This window comes from Gorilla gorilla, chromosome X (assembly GCF_029281585.2).
Source record: "Gorilla gorilla gorilla isolate KB3781 chromosome X, NHGRI_mGorGor1-v2.1_pri, whole genome shotgun sequence".
NCBI classification, from domain to species: Eukaryota; Metazoa; Chordata; class Mammalia; order Primates; family Hominidae; genus Gorilla; species Gorilla gorilla.
This window is the reverse complement of record NC_073247.2, coordinates 145,716,180-145,738,859: the sequence shown is the minus strand read 5'-3', so window position 1 is coordinate 145,738,859 and position 22,680 is coordinate 145,716,180. Positions and strand designations below refer to the sequence as shown.

The 22,680-nt window shown below is 39.6% G+C and overlaps 1 protein-coding gene across 1 annotated transcript in view; it reads left to right on the top strand.

Moving 5' to 3' along the window:
* GPC3 (glypican 3) overlaps positions 1-22,680 on the top strand; it is a 452,688-nt gene that overhangs the window by 15,518 nt on the left and 414,490 nt on the right. The window contains exon 2 of the mRNA XM_019019454.4: positions 17,276-17,437. Coding sequence (XP_018874999.1) covers positions 17,276-17,437 — 162 coding nt within the window. The remainder of the gene's footprint in view (positions 1-17,275; positions 17,438-22,680) is intronic.

The window sequence follows — 22,680 nt, the reverse complement described above, 5'->3', positions numbered from 1 at the left end:
TGAGATTGTGTGTTTTTTAAGAAAATATTATGGATAAAGACTAATGTTCTCAAGTCAGGAATAACAATTAGTACCATTCATTAATCAGGAAGCATGTTTTGACTCTGGGTCCTGGCTAGGAAATATAAACTGTGAAAGTCACACATATATATGAACCTCAAGCAAATTTATGACTTGTCAGCCTTTTAAGGTTAAATTCTTAACCCCAGATCGGAGCTGGCTTTATATGTGGAGCCCGGCACATTCCTCTGGGCCACTGAGCACGCCGCTCCCCAGCCCTTTGCTTAACAGCAGCTAGTGGCCTAATGAGCAAGAAGGATTTCTGTCTCTTATCAGCTGCCTAAACAGCAACAGGAAGGCTGATATACGGAGTACAGGTCAAAACCTGAGTTCTTGAACCAAAAAGCTACAAGGTCAGTTTAAAACTCTAGATATGTGGTACCGCTATACTCATCAATACCTGTCAGTAAAGGAGTTAGACACTTGAGTTCAAACAAATAGTAATAGTTGTCAAAAGTATGAATCGTCTAATTAATTTTGCTAATAGTTCTTTCCTTCTTTGTTTAGTTCTTCTAGAAATAGCCTTCATATACTCTTTAATGAGCTTTTAGTTTGTGCCTGGAGGTTGTTATGGTCGTGTAGGAGTGTTTGATTGTCATCTAGTGATGATGATGGAGGCGAGGATATTTATATTTTGGCCCAGATTTTGGAAGGGGCTGCCAAATAAAGGTAAATAGATATCTACTACTATTTTTATTTCTTTTTTAAACTGGGTTTTTTTTGCATATGCATTCAACTTGCCATGGAGTCAGAGAAACCTTTGTGCCTCCTCATATTGCACTCAGATGTTTTTTTTTAAAGGAGAAATCCTCATTGCCTGTTTCTTAGATGCACTTGGAATCCAGGCTCAGATTCACGTAGAATAAATATTTTAGGGTATTCAGTGCCCATCATAGTGAAAGCCCCTTGACTTTCATCTTCTGCATTTGCATGTTTTCAGAGACAATAATGAAAACATTTTTTTCAGATTCTGTTGTGTTATTGAAAATCCTATTTACATAAACAGGCATTGTTGTGGCTTAGGGAAGAATGTGGGGTCCCATTCTTTAGCTCCTTGTATATCTTTGCTAAGGCTCGTCTAAATAGAAGTAATGACGCTTTAGTCTAAGCAGCTTTTCTCATTTAGGTAAGCAGGGTGGTTTGAAATTTCAGTTTACTGGATAATTGAGTCTCTTCTTCTTAATTATTTCAGGCATGCAGGTTGCTCTCTTTATAGTAAAGACCCTAAAAATCTAGTAATCTCCTCAGGCATCCATTTGGTAATAAAGTCCTGTGCATTTTCAGGGGTTAATTTTCATGACAATTGTGTGTTGCTGCTCCACCCCCACCCCTGAAGAAATTCTGCTGTTTTAGAGCCTTGGTCTCCTCACAGTTGCAAAAACACACTTAAAAATATATTAGGATGTTGCTGGAATTACTGGATCTAGAGGACATTTAAATGTATTCAGATTCATGCTCATTATACAACTTTAATTTAGGGTTTTTAATAGCCTTGTCATATTTCTTGGAAAATCATGTGCCTGACTTTGCCAGACTTGGTTTTCTGCCCTGAATGAAAAATGGGTATCAGTGCAAAAGTGCAGCCTAAGTATCCCCTATTCTATCCTTTTTCTCTTCTTAAAAAACAAAAACAAACAGAAAAAACATTCACAGAGGTCATCTGGTGCAGTGAGGTGGGAAAAACTAAAAAGCAAAAAAAAAAAAAAAAAAAAAAAAAAGCCTAGGTCGCCTTCACATCTGCTAGTCATTCCCACTAGTGTGACTTCAATTCAGCAAGTTTTTATTGAGCACCTGTGATGGGGGCGGTGCTAATAATCGTTAACATTTATTGAGCCAGGCACTGTGCTAAGCTCTTTATGGGCAACATCCTACTTAATCCTCACAACAGCACTACCAGGTGGGTAGCATTATTTCCCCCATTTTACAGATGAGGAAACTGAGGCTTAGAGAGGTTTAATGACTTGTTCAAGATCAAATAGCTATGAAATTAATCAAACCCAGTTAGTCTGGTTCCAGAGCCATGTTCCTAATGATTACTCTTGTGATGGGTTCAGCATTTGTAGGAATTACTCCTCAAATCAGTTTTGAGAACCCAGTATGTGTGAGATGCTAGGGATTCAAATTCAAATACTCCCCTCTCCCTGCTCTTGGTAGGAGAAGCAGACATGTAGACAGACGACGGCCATGTATGGAGTGGTCCCCACGTTGGTTGAGGGGGAAAGAGGAAGAAATGGGAAGACCAGTGGCTTGAACCTGTGGGAATGCTACGTCACGAAGGCAGCCCAGCAGCCTGGGGTTATAGGTATTTCTTTTCCTGTTTGGTGAAGGTCATCCTTTGAGTTGAACTGCCTCAATGATTGTATCAACCTGTTTCCATCATTGCCTCAACCCAGTGTAGCATCAGCTACCTTGAACCCAGCACTCGTAAGACATGCATGGTCAGCACAGTTTGGGCCAACTGGCCTCATAGTGTCACCATTTCCCTTTCAGTTTTCCCTTAAAAAGTAAAAAGCAGGCTGGACACGGTGGCTTATGCCACCCAGCACTTTGGGAGGCTGAGGTGGGCAGATGGCTTGAGCTCAGGATTTCAAGACCAGCCTGGGCAACATGGCAAAACCCCCCATCTCTACAAAAATAAAAAATAAATTAGCTGGGCAGGGTGCTGTGCACCTGTAATCCCAGTTACTTGGGAGGCTGAGGTGGGAGGATCACTTGAGCTTGAGAGGTGGAGGTTGCAGTGAGCCAAGATTGCACCATTGCACTCCAGCCTGGGCAATGGGAGTAAAATCTTGTCTCAAAAAAACAAAACAAAACAAAACAAACAAACAAACAAAAACTAAAAAATAAATGAGGCAGATATTCCTGCACCAAACTGCTGTCCTCTCAAGAGCTGGTGGTTTTCTGAAGACAAGTTATATAAGACTGGCAAGCCACAGGGAGACTCTGGATCCAGGCTTGGTTCATTCCGCTTGATCTAGAGCCCTCCTGGTGCTACCTCTTGGAGCCCACACTGGGATCTGGAGATCTCTGTGTCTGAATCACCCACGATTTGATGGGAGAATGAAGTTACTCTTACCTGTTTTTGAGTTTTTCACTAAAATCATAGGAATGGAAGGGAAATCTCCAAATCACCTGTTTGGATAATTTATTTGTGTTTTTCATAGCTCCTGAAGAAAGCAAGGAGTAAAAAAGTTATTACTGAGCATCATTGAAAAGTCTTTTATGTGTTGCATTCATAACCTAATATTTCCCTCAATTTTAGGAAACATTTGGTTCAGAGAAAAGTGAATTCACTAATGTACATGTGGGTGTTTTGGAAACAATGTCCTCTAGCTTCCAGTGTCAGCTTACCAAGAACTCTTGTGTCTCCAAGTTTCTTATAGTTGCTCTGCAGTGCTTTGCTTGCCAACTCTACTCCTGTGCACTTTCTCCTCCATTAAATCTCTTCCACAGCAAAGGGTTGCCACCAAGTCTAGACTTTAGTAACATGCAGAAGGAGGGCGAATTAGTGAGGATTCTGATTCGCATTACATGAGGGTAGGAGAAGGAGGAAAATCTATCCTTCCCAGTCCTTCAGATACTCAAGTTCTAACACAACACTATGTTGAAGATGTATAAAATTACTGGAGCATTTACACAGCTATTCCCCAAGATGGCATAAATGCCACAGCACTAGAGCACGTTAGTATAGACACTCGGATAAGCTGAAGAATGGGAAAAAGGAAAAGATCAATAACAGCGCTTCTCACTCGGGGATCAAGAGTGAGTGTTTGATTTTCTTTTGGTTACATTTTGCTCAGGTGCAGTGTGTATGTTGTACTAACAAGGCAACTGACTCCTTTTTCCACAGGTTCCTATCATAGGGAAAGGGGAAAGATATAATAGAGGGCACGGATTATTTACAGTGGCCGAGAATGTAATTACAAGGTGCAATGGCTTGAAACTGAAATTTAAGTTAGCCATTAGAGCTGGGAGAAGCATCTTAACAGTAAGGGCAGTTGGGCATTGGAAAGATTTGCCTGGGAGCTTGTTAAACAACATCTCCAGGAATGCTGAAGACCAGAATGGGGGAATGTGAAGAAAAGCTCATACCAAATTCAGAGTTGTGCTGGAGGCCCAGACTGATCTGCATCTTTCATTATTGCCTAGCTCCCTTTGTGATTATTCAATTGCTAATAGCTTGAAACAATTTTTTTCATGTATTCAAAATATGCCTAATTTGGTAAGCATAACAAAAGAAATGCCTTTGAGCAGTGAGAATGAGGCTTTTAGACAGGCCTGAGCATTCTTCTAACAGACTTTCTGGAATATGGGCCAACAACGGAGACAATATTATTAGTATTTTTTGCTTCTGCAAGACTTTTTCCTTCTTATTATATGGGACTATTGCTGTTAAAGTAGTATTTGGCCTCTGTTAATATTACTTCTTCAAAGCTGACCTTACAGAAAATTTGGTTTTAGTCCCTGTTTATCTTTTTCTTGATCTTTCCCCCCTTTTTAACACTTCTCCAGTACTATCCAGGTGTTCTGGGTTGCCTCTCTCCCCCCTAATCCTTCTGTCCTGTGCTAGAGGAAGATTCCTAGTAAAGTCTTTAGCCCTGAGGTATGAGGGCATTACTCACAGAGTGCTACACATGAAGACAACACCTGATGAAATGGCTTAACCAAAGTAGTAACTCACCAATAATGAAACATTTAGATATTATTAGGCAGAAACATTTAGGTTGGGTAGAGGAGGAAAGAGAGTGTATTAGTTTCCTAGGGCTGCCATATCAAATTACCTCAAATTGAGTGGCTTAAAACAACTGAAATTTATTCTCTCGCAGCCCTCATGGTCAGAAGTCCAAAATCAATGGGTCAGCAGGGCTGTGCTCTCTTCATAGATTCTCAGAGAGAATCATTCCTCGCCTCTTCCGGCTTCTGGTGGCTCCAGGCATTTTTCGGTTTGTGGTTGTATCATTCCAATCTCTGCCTCCATCCTCACATGGCCTTTTACTCTTCTTGTGTCTCTCCTCTGTGTGTCTCTTATAAGGGCACTTGTCTTTGGATTTAGGATCCACCTAGATAATCCAGGAGGATTGACACCTCTCCAGTCCAGTCCTATCCAGGTGTTCTGGGTTGCCTCCCTCCCCCCTACTCCTTCTGTCCTGTGCTGGAGGAAGATCTCTAGCCTGATCCTTAATTACATCTGCAAAGACCCATTTTTCCAAATAAGGTCACATTTACAGGTTCCAGGGATTAGGACATGGACATATATTGGGGGTGGGGGGGTGACACCATTCAACCCACCATATAGAGGAGAGCTTTCTGGGGCCTTCTGAATCATACCAGTTTACCAGAACTCTCTACTGTAAGGAGGAACTTGTTTGAAGAAATCTTAAAGTTAGTTGTAAAGTGTCAGAATGTCAGTGCGCTTCCTGAGAGGGATGTGAGTTAACAGTAGTTAACTCATTTTTTAAATGGTTAAATTGAGGACCTGGGAAATAAAATGACTTAAAGTTAGTTGTAAAGTGTCAAAAATGTCAGTGTGCTTCCTGAGGGGGATGTGGGTGGCAACTACTGTTAACTCATTTTTTAAATGGTTAAATTAAGGACCTGGGAAATAAAATGACTTACCCAAGTCACTGGATCAGAAGAAGAGTTCTGAACAAGATCAGAAAAAGAGGTCTGAAACAATGAGTCTTACCCAAGTCACTGGATCAGAAGAAGAGGCCTGAAACAAGACAGATCTACTTCTGGCCACCAGAGCTGTGAGAGAATAAATTTCAGTTGTTTTAAGCCACCCAATTTGAGGTAATTTGATATGGAAGCCCTAGGAAACTAATACACTCTTTCCCCCTTTACCTGACCTAAATGTTTCTGCCCAATAATGTGTACATGTGTCATCATTGGTGAGTTACTACTTTGGTTAAGCCATTTCACCATGGGCTTTAGGTCTTACCTCATCATTCTTGTTGGACTTTTTTTCTGAAAAAATATAATATTTTTTCTAAGCATTTTTGCCATGGGAAGGCAATTGTTGCTTATTATGCACCTGAAAAACCTTTTTGCAGGATCTGTAGGATCAAGGCAGTGGTGCACTTGCAATCTAATGCAGCTTTCCACCTGGTCTTTGTGGTTTGCTGAAAGATCAGCTACAGGGAATTTTAGAAGCCAGAACATCTGTGAAGCAAAAGCCTTCCTTTTTAGATTCAGGCATACTGAGTTTTAGGTACAACTTGCGTGCAAAGTGGTAAATATATAGTTTTCACAGATGAGATATTCTCTGAAGAAATGCTGTCACACTTGCTTATGACAAAAAGACCAGTTCTAACATTTATGGCTATGGGGTATCTCTCCTCTGATGCATTATCAGAGCATACCAGTGACAACTGTGGTGTGTCAAGAGATTAGTGAGTTAAGAGTGTGGCCTTCATGGAAACAGAGAGAAAGGAACCCTAGGGGTCATCAGATTCAGCCTCCCTCCTACCTAGTGTAGGAGTCCATTCTGTCGTATATGACATTGCTACCCAAATTATGCCTGAATGCCTCAAGAGACAGGGAGATTACTATGTATAGGAAGTAGCCTGTCATTGTTGACTAATATTTGTTCATTAATTCAACAACCATTTATTGAGTGTGTACTATGTACTGGACACTAGGCCATGTCAGGGAATACAGAGATGGCCAAAATATAGCTCTTGCCCACAGAAACCTATAACTTAATAGTAGGGATAAGAAAGGTATACCAATGACTACAAAACCTAGATTGCAAAACACATTGTTAGAGAAGTACAAAATGTACTGAAAATTCTGAGAGATAACAGCTCAAAGAGTTCATTTGGAGAGGAGGGAAGAAACATGAAAGACACCTGAGAGAGACCTTATGGATGAGAATATTTTAATAGCTGAAGCTAGGGAAAGAGCACTTCAGAGACAGGAAAAGCATGAGTGAAACGGAAGCAGGAAATGGAGGCATGTGTTTGGAAAACATTAAATAAGAGTTTAATTTAATTCTCACAACGACCTTGAGAGTAGGTGTTATTGTCTCCATTTTATAGGTAAGGAAACTGAGGCTCAGAGATTAAGTAACTTGCCTAAGATCACACAGCTAGGTGGATGGCCAAGTTGAGGTTCACATTCTGGTCTGTCTGATTTCAGAGTTTTTCCCTTTGCCACTGCATGCCATCCATCAGGAGGATATCTGCCATTAGTAGGCCTCTGGAGATACAGGGGCATATATGTAAAAGGACATGTGGTTATTACTCGGGATACAATGCTATAAAGGCCAACTTGTTGGTCTTTGCCTTAGCCCCATATCCGTATTCATGTATATGCAAGTGATATTGACAAAGCCTTCCTAAAAGGGCAAAAGCAAATCCTTTGCTTCTTTTGTGTCCTCCCAATGCCCGGTTGAGAATGGGCTCAGTGAATATTGATTACCCTACAATTGGGAAACTTAGATTTGCTAGTCCAATCCCTTTGAGGAAAACAGGCCCAGATTTGGGAACACACTTGATTAAGTCACACAGCTGATTTGGTAGCAGAGCAGATAATAACATTTTAGCTTTGATAGGGAAGAGCTCTTTTCCCTCTGATGTGATTTCATACATGTCGGGGAGGGACCTAGCACTTAGATTGGGCCTAGGGTGTTGAAATTCTCAGCTCTGCCTCAGGTCTGCATATTTAAAGATTGTATCTGAAAAATAAAAATTAAACATCTTCTGAAAGACAGGATCTCAGCTACTTATCTGAGTAGAATAACAATTAGTGAAGAAGTGACTAGGGGAGGCAGGAAAATTACCTTAGTTTAGGCCCTCTGGCAGAATTCTAAACTAAAAGATTCTGCATCCCAACTCCAGCATAGCTGGCATTGTTCTCCAACCCAGTTTTCTTTTTATTAGGGTGTTTCCCCTCATCTAAATAATCAATGATGTGCGTGTATGTGTGTGAATACTTTCGCTTTTCTGAAAGTTGCTCTAGTAGCATCAATTAATCTGACCCAGTTCCTTTAAAACTGAACTCTCTTGAAGTTCTGACATTACCTCCAAGTGAAAGGGGAGAACATCAAGCCCAAACTACGATGGGCCCCTTGAGACACAAAGATGAATCAGTCAAGGGTCCTTCCCTCAAGGAACTTAAATCTAGTGGAAATAAGGCATGCATATATAACTTTGTTGCAATATAGTGTGAGAAGTGTCTTTATAAAGACTGGAGAGTTCCATGGGAATTCAATGGATAGAAAGCTTTTGGAGTTCATCTCCTTCTGCTCCCATAAACATTCTTTCCCGTGGGAATCCAGTCCAAAGATAACGAGTAGTCATCTTGTAGCAGGGTTCACATAGCTCCTTGTCATCTGGCTTCTGCCACTCTCCACCACTTCAATTTTCCCTTTAGCCTTGCCAGGTTCCTTGGCAGTGCCTGAAGATGCCACCCACTTTCACACCCCTGTGCCCTTACTCCATTTTCTTGGAGGTTTTTAAAGAAGTAGAATGACATAATCAGATATGTACTTTAGAAATATCTCTCTGGGACTTGGGTGGAGAAGGGTATAGAGGCAGGAAGGCCAGTTTGGAGGCTGTTGTTAGTTGTCCAAGTGAAAGAAGGTGAGGTGATGAGGCAGCAATGGAAAGGAGGGGAATGATTACATTTAGAAAGCAAAATCAGTAGCATTTGGTGACATTTGGCTATAGCAGATGAGGGTGTGAGTGAAGTATCCAGAATGAGTGAAAGGTTTCTAGTTAATTTGAGAGTCCATTTTCTACACCAATTCATGAACTCTGGTGCAGGGACCATGACCTGTTCATTATTATATTCCTTGGGCTGGGCATAGTCCTTGGCATAAAGTAGGCATTCAGTAAATGTTGGATGAATGAATTGTTCACCACTTTGGCAAGGTGGATATAATCCGTGAATTTGTATTCTCAGAGCACATGTTGACCACTGGTTGGTAAAGTGGTCCAGGAAGAACCTCTTTATGGGAGAGTGTAGTGATCTGGGGATTCAACCTTTACTGGGCATGAAATGATAGGCAGTTAATTGACAGTTGGCAGTAGAGATAAAGGTAATTCATTCTTTAATTTTCGGGCTTAGAGAATGGCTTATCTCCAGGGTTGCTTTAAACTCCCAGTACTCCAGTGTGGTAGTGACATTTTGGCCTGCCTTTTACAGAGGCAGAGTCCATGGTGGCCCCAGGCACGGTCTTTGATTTAAAGTCTGAGCTCCTGATACCCAGGTGCGCCCTCTGCAAGGTCATGTTCTTTCAGGCTAGATAACAGAAGGGTAACCTTCAGCTGGGTTCCCTAAGATGATTTCTTTCACCAGCAATCATCACTTTCCCCACCGGTTTTTAATGCAGCCATTTCTTTCATCTGTATTCCTATCTTGATTAGTGAGAAATTAAATGAGCTTGTAAGATGTGGTTTAGATAATGATTAATTAGGGGAAAAGGCGTCATTCTAATAGCAAGTCACTATTATATGCTAAGGAAATTAGTTCATATTTTTGGATGGCAAATTGACTTGTCCTGCATTTAAAAAAATACCTTTTAAAAAATGCCTGTTATGGCTTTTTTTGGTTCATTAGTAGAGCAACCTGCACTTAATCCTTTGGATGATTTTAATAGGCATCTATTATTTTCCCTACAAGTCATGAAGCAACCAGTTTGGGATATCATTAATTCTTTTGTTTAATATTAATTTAATGATAATATTGCATTATTATTTTCAGCACAAAGTACTTTTGTTAGCAAAAAAAATATAATCTGCCATTCATAAAGCAGACCTTGGCAATGAAATGTGTCAAATCATCATATATATATATATAGAAAAGATTTCAATTTTCGTTGTTACTGAGCCCTGACGATTCATTCTCTTCTGTTGCTGTTTGAATATGCTTTATCTGCTCTTAGAAAAGTGTAAGGATCAAGGTCTACATTAATATTTTTTATGTTATTTAATGTGATTTTTGACAATTTGTAGTTATTAACTAAAATTGCAGTCTAGTAAAATAACCAACATATAGAACATAATAAAGGTAATTAGAGAATCAGAGACCTGGAAGTGACCTTGAGGGATTATTTAGTCCATTTCCCAATTTCAAGCTGTATGACTAATCTTCCTAAACAGCACTCTTCATCATATTATGTCTCTGCTTGAGAAGCTCCAGTGGTCCATTACTGCCTAGGAGTCAAGCCCACAGGTCTCTGCCTGCATTCAAGGCCCTTCAAATTTGGGTCCGTCTTACCTGATAAGCTATTACGCCCCAGGGTCTAGCCAGTCTGCAGTTACGTTAGCTTTGCCCCGTTATTCCACTGTTTCCAAACACATTTCACCCATTGGCCTCTCCACATCTTTTCCATTCTGTATGGTCTACCTCAAGCCTCACCTTCTCCTGGAAGTCTTCTTTGACTCCTAGAGCCTCTGGTGAGCATTCCCTTATCCAGCAAATGTTGTCTATATCACATATTTTAAAAGTCAACTTTACTGAGATATAATTTACAAACAATAAGATGCACTCATTTTAAGTGAAGAGTTTGATGAGTTTTGACAAATGTGTACACCCATGTAACCACTAACCTGATTAGAATGTAGACTATTTCTTCCACCTCAGAAAATACACTGCATATTTTGTCATGTAACCATATACCAACTTTTACTGTTCTCTAGCTATGATTTTGTGTGAAAGTCTAGTCTCTCAGCATGAATTTATCTTTGGTTTACTTTTAATTAATGCATATTGAATATTTACTTTGTATCAAAAAGACTAAGAGCTTCACGTGCATAATCTCACTTAATTTTTGTAATAACTCTATAAGGTAAGTACTATTGATGATCCCATGTTATAGATAAGGGCAAAAAGTTAGGTAGAGGTTGAATAACCTACCCTTGCTTGTGCAGCTAGCAAGTGATAGGGCTAGGATTAAATTGTTAACAACTTGACCTGAGGAATCATAAGTGTTTTGTTATTTGCTGCCCACTAGTGCCTGGGTTGATACTGACCTCGAAGCCATTAATGCTGATTTGGAATAAAAATCCGATAGAACTGACACATTGAAACAGCCCTATACACACTGTTGGCTTTCCTCTTCCAAGTATGGACAGGGATTAGGCGTGGAATGGGGTCTCCAAGTGAATGTGGTAAGCATAGGACTTCACAGCAAAGAGAAGCTGAAGTCCCACTCCTGGGAGAGGTGACTAAAGAAAACCAGGAGCAGTCTAAAAGGTCAGATATTTAAATGGAGCTAACAAAGAGCGAGAAGTGGGCCCAAAGGAAAGAGTCTGTGATGGAGGTCAAGAAGGCCAAGCCACAGGTAGCCAGGCCTGAAAAGATCTCCTGTCACAAGAGTATGCCTCAGAAGAAAGCCTTCTGTGGACCATCTGTGGTTGGCCTCTAGGAGTGGAGTAATCCCCCAGAAGAAAAGCTTCCATAGCTCAAATATCCCCTTTTACTTGTATGACTGGACCCAATGTGCGAGAAGTTGTCTTAAAATAATTAGTAATAAATTACTTCATAGTTCATTCAACTGAAACATCTATTTATTGTATCTTCAAGATGTTTGGAATTTTTTTTTTTTTTCGAGATGAAGTCTCGCTCTGTCTCCCAGGCTGGAGTGCAGTGGCATGATCTCAGCTCACTGCAACCTCCGCCTCCTGGGTTCAAGCGATTCTCGTGCCTCAACCTCCGGAGTAGCTGGGATTACAGGTGTGTGCCATCATGCCTGGCTGTTTTTTTTTTTTTTTTTTTTTTCAGTAGAGATGGGGTTTCGCCATGTTGGCCAGGCGTTGGTAGTTTACTTTTTTGGTATTTTAAAATATTTTTCCAAGATCCAAGTTAAGTGTACAGATGTAACGTTTTCAGGGTCATCTGCCTCCCCTTGATCTTTTTTCTTTTTTATCTTTTTTTTTTTTTTGAGACTGGGTCTCGCCCTGTTGTCCAGGCTGGAGTGCAGTGGTGCCATCATGGCTCACTATAGCCTCGACCTCTGAGCCCAAGTGATCCTCCCTCCTCAGCCTCCCAAATAGCTGCAACCACAGGCATGCACTACCATGCCTGGCTACATTAAAAAAAATTTTTTTTATAGAGATGGGGTCTCACTATGTTGCCCAGGCTGGTCTCAAACTCCTGGGCTCAAGGGATGCTCCCACCTCAGCCTCCCAAAGTGCTGGGATTACAGGTGTAAGCCACCATGCCCAGACTCCACTCGCTCTTCTTAGATATAGACAGACACAAAGTTCTTTGTTAGTATTCTCAATCTGCAGCCCTCATTAATTCAACACTACGTGTACAGGGCTGAATGGGAGTGAAGGAGTATCCCAAAGGAGATGGGAGTCATTCTCTCCTCTTCAGGAACTTACAGTTTAGGAGAGGAGATTATAGTATGAAGGTACTTTTTAATCCTTCAATATAAATGGGAACTAGCAGGTCTGTAATGACTTCAGTTAATTTTTTTAGCGTCTGGGAATGCAAGTTATTAAGCCCTAAAGAGCTGAACCTTTCTGGCTCATTTGAATAGTCAATTGCTAAGTCTTCTCCTTATCTCCATCCCAGGCTATATTGCTTGTCTCCATTCCTTTTTCCCAGCTGAATTCCATTTTTACAAAAAAAAAATAATAATAATAAAGTGAGAACTCCTGTTTGATAGCTGGGCTCCACGATTACTTGTCCCTTATATCTAATAAACGGGTTATTTTCTTTTAACTTTCCTTTGTCCCTCATATATTTAAAGAGTGCTTTTGTATTTAGTATGTCTTTTGAAGGTGGCATCTTATATCTTGAATTTACCTTTCTGCTTTTATTCATGCAAGTACGTACCAGTTCTTGGCTTATCTCCTTAGTCATCTGCTTTTGGTTTTAGTTTTTCTTCATTCCATTTGGGATTCAGTTCCCAGGTTAATTCTTTGTTTACTTGATGAGAATTCCCTCTAAATTCTTTTTCTGTTTCTTTCTGTTTTCTGTGTTCTTTCTGTTTTATTTCTTTCATGCACATGTCCATACATTGAAATAGTTATATTTCATTATTGTCATTTCATTTAGGCATGCCTAGCTCGCCTAGGCTTCTTCCTCATGCTGTCTTGTGATGGGGCTTTTCTTAAAAGCTGGTCTGTGAAATTTACTGAAATTTATATGAAATTTACTTAATACAAAATATCTTTTCCTTTGGCATGTATTTCTCTCCATCCTGGTTTGGAAATTCTGAATTCTTAATCAGTTTATGGGTGTTTTATTTCCTTAAATCTATAGCTAACTTTTAGCCCATAGATCAATTGTACCAGTTCACTCATTAACCAAGCAGTAATAACTGGGAGGGAGGGTAAATATTGCAACATATCCACTTATATTTGGATATAATATATACCTTTCTTCAGGACATCTGACATGTTTTCCCAAAAGTTCTCATTTGAAGTTTTATTCTTTTAAAGATTTTTGGCTTACCTGATTCTTCAGGTGGTGGGAGTTTATAAAATGATGAGACTTGGCCAACTCAGGGAAGGGACATACTGTATGCAAGCTCTAAATTACTATATGAATTATCATATCAAAGGCAAATCAAACTGGTGTCATGGTAATTCAAAGAGTCATTCCCGGACCCATGTAGGTACATCAAGCAACAATTTGTTACCTTCTAAGATCTGAACCACTCATAGCACTTCACTGAGAAAAGATCTGAGCCCTTTTATTTGATAACTCCCACTACCTAGAGCTGGTGGGAATAGGACCAGTACTAACAGTCACCCTGCCAAATAAACTCAACCATTCCTGAAAACTGGAAGTGATTGTCAATGCAAATTTAGAAACACAAAGGATTTTATCTATAACGATTAATTTTATGAACTTATTTAAATATGATATTTTGAACATGTACTACTTAGGCATCAGTTTATCAAGAAAGTAAATAAAGCCTTGCTAGATGAACAGGAACTTTGTATGTGAAAGTACCTGCCACATAGGATTTTTCATGTCTACATATGTGTCCCAACCAACATTGTTTAAATTTAGATTAGCTACTCTTACCCAAGGAGACTCTTTCCCTTCTTGGTCCAGTAAACTGCATCAGTTCCTATTCCTAGAATAGCATTACATTTTGTAACTTCATGTAGTAAGAACACAGTGAGCTAGAACTAGCTGTTTCTTTACTTTTTCTGAAGATAATCATAAAGCTTTAAGCTTAGACCATATTGAAAATCAGTCTAAGGCTTGTATATGAGATTGAAATTTATAGGAGATAAATCTGAACTCTATGTCTCCAGACCCCAAATGGTATTTTGACATTAAATATCACCTTTCCATCTAGTACTATAAATTACAGTGCTGGGTTCAGTTTGGTGATATGTATTATCTGTGTTCTCCTTTACTGCTTTTGTCAGCAGCTCCCTTGAGAAGGGTGAAGTGGAGAGCTTGGAGTCAATACCCTGGACCCCAGCAGTGATGTCATGTGAGGCAAAACTTGATGAATTTCATTCCTAAATTAAGAAAATCTGGACACATAAGTTAAGGACATGATCAACTGAAATTCCTAGGGAAATAAGATGTTGTAATAAAAATAAATTTTCTGGTGACTTAGGGCTAACTAGTCTCCCCTCATTTTTTTAAAAAATAAAACCTCCAATTATTGAAAAACTGTCTAAAATGTCTGAATATGCTTTCTAGTATGACTTCAGTAAGATTTCTTGAAACTTGCTTTTCTGAGGACCTTGTAAAACTTTAGGGGAGTCATCCTTATATCCCATATACACATTTTTTTTTCATTCTACCTTCTTAGTTTGCTTTATTGCACTCATTTACTATGCACTAGCTATTTATCTCTGCTAGTCCCTTTAGACAGTGAACTTCTTTGGAGAAGGGATTAAATTTCTCTTGTTCAAAGTTGTACCTCCAGCATGTAGCACAGTGCCTGGCATATAGAAGGTATGTTAGACTGGGTTCTCTGAGAAGCAGATGCCAGTTGGATTCATATCTAATCCAATATGGAATAGATGTGCAAGGGATTTATTGGGGGAAAACACTTATGAAGGAAAATGAGGAGGGAGCTGAAGGAGGCCAGAAAAGCCATCAGACCATGGTGCAGGTCTGACCCTTGTGGAAGAGAGAGGAAAGGAAGGAAGGTTGAGTAGGAGGAATCTTAGACTGCAGTGCCGTTTTAAGAAAGTTTGGCAAGGTCAATGGGGAGTCCTCAAGCCAAAGTCCCCTGTGAGCAAAGTCCTGGGTTACAGGACTTAGTATCTTTGCCATGCTCAGTCATTGGCTGGGAGCAGCCCCCAGGGAATGTGGCTTAGGCACAATGTGGTGGTGAATTCAAAGGGCAGCAGCTGGGACCGTTAGTCAATTACATTCCCCACAGTAGAAGATCTGAGATGCCCATATACACAGCCACCACAGAAGGAGATCAACAAATGCTAATTGGAGAAAGAGTTTGGCAGTGGCTCATGCCTGTAATCCCAGCACTTTGGGAGGCCGAGGTGGGTGGGTCACCTGAGGGCAGGAGTTCGAGACCAGCCTGCCCAACATGGCGAAACCCCATCTCTACTAACAATACAAAAAATTAGCCAGGCGTGGTGGCAGATGCCTGTAATCCCAGCTACTTGGGAGGCTGAGGCAGGAGAATCCCTTGAACCCGGGAGGTGGAGGTTGCTGTGAGCAGAGATAGCACCACTGCACTCCAGCCTGGGCGACAAGAGCGAAACTCCATCTCAAAAAAAAAAAGAAAGAAAGAGTTTGAGTAAGATAGAAGTTGAAGAGAGGAAGGAGATTGGTCTTAATATTCACTGAGCCCTAATATTTGTTAGTATTGGTGGAGGATATAAAATCATCGGATTCACACTCACCTTCCTCATCTCTCCTCAAACGTTACCTTATGGAAGATGCCTTCCCTGACTGCCATATGCAAAACAGAATAGTCTCCACAATCATCACATTCTGTATCTCCCTTACTTTACTTTTTAAAAATTAAAAACAAGCTGGGAGAATCGCTTGAACCCAGGAGGTGGAGGTTGCAGTGAGCTGAGATTGTGCCACTGCAGTCCAGCCTGGGCAATGAGAGTGAGACTCTGTCTCAAGAAAAATAAAAAATAAAAATAAATAAATAAAACAATTGACACCTTTATTGAGGCATAATTGATATATAATAAACTACATATTTTAAGGGTGCAAGTTGATAATTTTGACATGCATATACACCCGTGAAACCATTACCACAATCAAAATAATGAACATATCCATCACTCCCCAGAGTTTCTCCACTACTCTTTATAAACCCTTCCTCCTACCCCTCCTGCCCACCATCCCCCTTAACAACGACTGAACTGCTTTCTGTCACTCTAGATTAGTTTCTGTTTTTTAGACTTTTATATAAACGGAACCAGAGAGTATGTGCTTCTTTTTGATCTGGCTTCTTTCACATAGCATAATGTTTTTGAGTTTTGTCCCTCCAGTAGTATGCATTAATGGTTCATTCCTTTTTATGGCTAAATAGAATTCCATTTTATAGATATACCACAGTTTGTTTTCCTTTCCTTACTTTGTTTTACTTTCTCTATAGTATATATCACCTTTTGACATTATGTTTATATTTTTGTTTGTTTGTTATCTCCCAGAATGTAAGCTCCATGAGGGCAGGGACTTTGCTTTGTATACTGTTACAACCACAGTGCTTGGCATATAGTAGGCACCTAATAAATATTTGTTGAATGACTTGTATCTTGCTTCAGACCTTTAGTTAAAACAACAGCACAGCTTTGATATGATATTGATGTTTTGATCATTTATCCTGAAAAGCAGTATTGGGTTGGCCAGACATACATTTCATTTGGAAATCATAACTGGAATTTTGAAAATTGTTTCTTGGTTGTCTTCTCATTCATACATTATAATCAGGAAAAATAAATTATAGGAGTGAAGATTGATCTTTTAAAAGACAAACTAAATATCGGTGTTCAGTGATGTGTTTTTGGTGCTATAAATTAGTTTATGCAGAATTTATGAGTCAAACCTAGGCAATTAATTCTGATGGTTATTCAAAAAGAGTCAGCCATAAGGACAATTGGGAGAAAGCAGGGATTAGTTAAGATGAAACGTAATTTTGAATAATCAAAATTTTACTGTATCTCAAAAGAAATGCATTCTTTGCCCTGTTTGCCATGTGTGAGTGTGTGTGTGTGTGGGGGGGTGTGGGTGTGGGGGGGGGGTGTGTGAGAGAGAGATCCTGCTTACTGAAACATGAAAACCTTGTTTGTTTCAGGATCAGATTTGCAAGTATGTCTCCCTAAGGGCCCAACATGCTGCTCAAGAAAGATGGAAGAAAAATACCAACTAACAGCACGATTGAACATGGAACAGCTGCTTCAGTCTGCAAGTATGGAGCTCAAGTTCTTAATTATTCAGAATGCTGCGGTTTTCCAAGGTGAGTTCTGGGGATTATTTTAGATGTGCTGCTTAGTGGCATCATTATTTGGGCACTGGGCTTTCAAATACTAAGTATAATTTATAAATTACCATTCCAGCATTAATGCTTGCTATTAAAAACCTCCCAGTGAGAAATTCTGGTTTAAAAAAACACATTTTAAGAGAAGCTTCATTTCAATCTTTGGAAAGGTGGGTACTGTCAAAAAATCATTGTCCAAGGACATTGTATTTACCTGTATATAAAGTTATAAATCTCTACAGAAAGAATAAATAATATTTTCTCTCAGCTTGATTCAAAAACAAAAAAGTTTCCTTAAATACTGAGCCCAGTTTTCTCCAGGAATGAGTTAGATGCTTGTGGGACACATGTGGACTCCTTCTGACCACTAGGACCATTTCCATTTAAGAGGCAGACACTGGCTTGTTGGCCCAGGATTTTCCCATTGGTGTGAGTGGTGACCTCTCCTCTCTTTGTGACTCTCACTTCTTACCATGCCTGTGAATGATTGCGAAAGAAGCTGTTGTGGCATTGCCAGAACGGGTAGGAAATGACACTTCTCCTTGCTAACTTAGTAGGACTATCATAGCAGGATGGGGAGTACCTCCTTCAATTCTAACACCCAGCTAGGAAGATGATGATGATGATGGAGGTGGTGGTGGTGGTGATGATAGCAAACACTTATATGGCACCATGTGCTAGGTACTCTTTTAAGTGGTTTACATGTATTAATTCATTTAATCCTCACAATATAATTATGAGTAGATGTTAGTAGCCTTATTTTGTCGATGGAAATCTAAGGCACAGAATGATTAAGTAACTTGCTCAAGGCCACAAAATTAATAAATAAATGGCGAAGGCAGGATTTGAACCCAGATGGCATGGCTCTTAGAGTCTATTCTTTTAACTATCCCCATAGGCTGCCTCCTGTAACTGGGAAAATTAATTATGGATATTCACAATTAATTAGTAATTAATTAATTATCAGTCTTTCTTCTATCCTTCCTTGAGCAGAGGGAATCAGCCACCTTTTTCTTGCCTCACCAAGAGAGGATCGAGGTCAGATAGAAAAGTAACACTTCTGACTGCTTGACATTGCAAAGCTTGAGATTTATGGCACTGTTACAAGAATTAACCTCTGAATTGTAAGGTGTGTTGATTATAGCTTATTTTGTGTATTATAATGAAATCTTTAGAATTAGCTAAGAGAATTGTTCAGATTAGTTAATAAAGCCTACATTCACAACAGTTTCTTGGGTCAAAGCCTCAGGGGGTGTTAGGTTGATTATATGAAGTATAATATATAAGCTTGAAGTATTTGTTAAACTATTTATGCAGTCAGACTCTTGTGAAGAGTTTGTTGAGACTAACAATTTGGTGATAGAATGAATAATTTAGACAGATTTTAAAAATACATGTAGCATTCATGAACTTCTTAGATTGGTTTTGGAGTTGATCTGTTGGATAAAAGTGGGGTGAGAAGAAATGATGTGACATGAGAATTGGGTTGAAGCAGAGAGCTGAATCTTACTCTTTGGGGCATCAAGGTCCCTTTTTAGAACAGAGTATTAGTGATTTGTTTAATTCCCAGAATATCCAAGCTCACAGATGTTACCTTACAATCCTTGTCTGGTTGGAGGGGAGTGGTAGAGTGATCATACTGGTATTTTAACATTCACAGTAGCTGACATGGCTATCTATCTGAGGGCCCGGGTCGTCAGCATTTACACCTCTGTCCAGTTCTGCACTTTGCCCACTGTGTTTTCTAGATCTGCAAAAATGTGAGACTAGGAGAGAAAAAAAGTTCTGACAAGATTTTGGTTGGGTTAGCTTCCAGATAAGCCTGCTATAGCTTGGAGGCTGAATACTAGTCCTGTGAACAGAGGGTAGAAAATGGGGGCAGCATCTACTAATTGTATCTCTCTCTCCCTTTCTCTCTGTCTCTCTTTCACTTCACACACACACACACACACACACACACACACACACACACACACACACACACTTTCTTGAATTGTGGGGATAGACAGAAGGACAACCCTAGCAAAGGAATATGGAGACAATGAAATTATATCTGAGCTCATTATTGCTAGTGCCGTTTACCTTGTCACCATCGGTACTCATTCTTTATCTTGTTTCACTCCCTCTTCTCATTCTTTTCCTGCCTCACTTTTAGAAAAAATAAACCCCACAAGGAAAAATAAACCATGATCCCAGACCTCAAGGCACTTGTACAATGTTTCAGAAGACATTGCCCCTAAATCCTTTTGTAACAAACATTTGGAGAGACAAGACTTCAAACTGGGGACCACTACAAGATAATGTATTATTAATTGCTAAGAAAAAGAGAGCATCCCCTTTTTTTCTTTCTTATGACCGTTTATTATTCCAATGAATTGAAATTAGGAGACACAATTGTTTTTCCCCTAAAATACATCCCCTCCCCAATATTCTGGTAGACCAAATTAGTGAGAAAACCATCCCAGTACTTCACTCATATGAAATTTGATGTGACGGCTTTTGCTAGCTATTTTCTCCATCACATGAAGTTGAAGAAAGCTCATCTTGATCTTGGCCTAGATCCACAATCTCTTTGGTATTCCTTCACTAGTCCACATTGGGGGTATTTAAGCAGTGAGTGCTTTCTGCAAATATGTGCACAGTTCCACGAGCAATCCTTACTGCCTCGATTTGGATTTTATGTCTTCATTTGCAGGAAGCCTTTGCCCTCATAAATGAGCCTGGGGCCCTTTGCTACAGTGGTTGGAGTGCTCTATTGCTAATGTTGTTTTGATAATGATTGAAGCATTTAAAAAAGTTGTTCTTTATTCTCAGTCTTTGCATTGCCTCGTTTCCTAAATTTAATTTACTTAGATGTGCTTAGTAAAATGGGGCAGCACAATTGCTTTTTGTTTCTGCTTAATTAATTCTTTCTGAAAAACTCCACTAAAAGTAGATTTTCCTTTCTCTTTTTCTTTTTCTTCTCCCCTACCTTATAATAGTTGTGATGATAACAATAGTGAAGATTTATTAAGTGCCTACTATATGATGCTGACTTTTACATAATTATCTCATTTAATTTTCCCAACAGCCCTATGAGGTCTGTACTGTAATTATCTCCATTTTACAGATGAGGAAACTCATTGATGCCACAGCTTCTTCTGAGCCATCACGTGACATGGCTTTCCTTGTTCTTAATGTACTTGAGGTAAAACAAAATTGAGAAGTTGGATTTGTGGTTCTTGTGAAGAAAAATGGAATAGAATTCTGAATTTTTCGTCATCTCACTACCACCTCTATACCTTTAAACCTTGAGTTCTATTTTCTTTGTAGAATTTTATTATGATTTTCAGCCTTGTACTATCAAGAAATATTTGGGGTACATCCAGGTCTTTTCTAGATGTTGGATAATTCTAGATTTCCCCAAGATACCACTGACTTTGAGTGATAATAGACTCTTTTATATGCGGCAATACCTTGTTTTTTCTGGAAGTTGCCTATTCCACAACTTGAACTCTCTTCATCAGAAAGGAAAAATAGTGGTCGAGCAGGAAATCATCTCATCTGAAAGGTTTTTGGGTCCTTGCTTAGAGCCTACTACTGTTCCATGTTTATGCGTAGTCTTGGCACACTTGATTTTCTGGCTTTCTGGGGGGGATCCAAGAACTCACTAAATGTGGCACTTGGGGACATTTAATAGAGGACCATACTCCTACAGGCCACAGTGGCTCCTGTATTACGTTAGGTCCAAGTGATGTTCACAATGTGGTTACAAGTAAATAAGGAAAGTCCAACTTACATTCACTGTCCTTTTCTTTTTTTTTTTTTTTTTTTTTTTGAGACGGAGTCTCGCTCTGTCGCCCAGGCTGGAGTGCAGTGGCGCGATCTCGGCTCACTGCAAGCTCCGCCTCCTGGGTTCACGCCATTCTCCTGCCTCAGCCCACTGTCCTTTTCTTAATATTTCCATTTTAAATGGCTAAAATGAATTTCCTCAGTGCTTAAGATCAGCGAAAGAAACACTGGACTTGGAGTCAGAAAATCCAAGTTCAAATTCTAGATCTGCATTTATGAGCTTTATGTTTTGGGGCAGTTATTTAGACTCCAATAGCCTCAGTTTTCTTGTCTGCAAAATGGGCATAAAAGTTGCAGTCCTGCTTACTTTTGTAAAGTAGAAATAATGAATGTGAAAGTATCCTGAAAACTGTAAAACACCATATGCATGCATTATCTAGACAGCTCATTTATGTGGACCGCTTCACCCCAGGTGGTGCCAAATAAATGACGCATTATCATTACAGACATTAACCTCGACAAGGCTGGAGTTCATGATGTATTTCAACAACTTTTGCCACTTATTGATGATATATATGCAAACAGCTCCAGTGTACAGACGAAAGAGTACTTAGGCAAAAGACTCTTTGGGAAAGGGGTTTATTTTATGCATTCTTGGATGTGAAGCTGTACTGTTTGAAGTGTCAATACTGCCAGGAGCAATCCTTTTTTAAGCTTCCTGAAGCTTCTCTTCTGGCTAGTATCTGGTGTATTTCATATATGAATAAGCAGCTAGATCAGGAAGGGTTTGTCGGTTCAGGCCATATTTTAATTGCATTTTTTGGTCCACACTATTATGGCAGAGAGGAGGAAAAGGTTGGTATAAGTCTAGAGATCTTCAGTTGATCCTCACTCAGTATTGGCAAGTTTGCTTTCTTCTACCTGCTTTCTGTGGAGATGAAAAAGACATCTCTGAATGGGGGGGAGGGCAGCGTTTCTGTGCTTCTTCTGTTGTTTCTCTCCCTTATTTTCTGTTTTCATCAGCTCTTGGCAGTTTTTAGACTCTCTTCTGTCAGATTCCTGTCTCTCCCACTCCCCCTAAATAAAATTGACCTTGGTTAGAATACCCTTTTCTGTCAGCTCACAGCAATTTCTCTAGTCATTTCTGCTTGAAATAACTGTTTAGGGACATTGTTCAAGCAAAGCTTTTTTCCTTCACAGTTAATATGTGACTCAATAATTGCTTGAATGTTGATAAACATGTTTTTGAGATTCAATCATTTGCTAATTTAGTTTTTATTATGTAGTGGGGGTTTTAAGTGAGTACTAAGCCATTTTTCTCCATTTCACAATTCTTTCCCCCTGACTAGCCTGACAGTTCTGCCCACACTCCAGCTCTGTGCAGGCTGAGCCCCATTGCATCCCCAACTCTAACTGTCCGCAAGTCTGTCACAACCCCTTTCTTGGTTAAA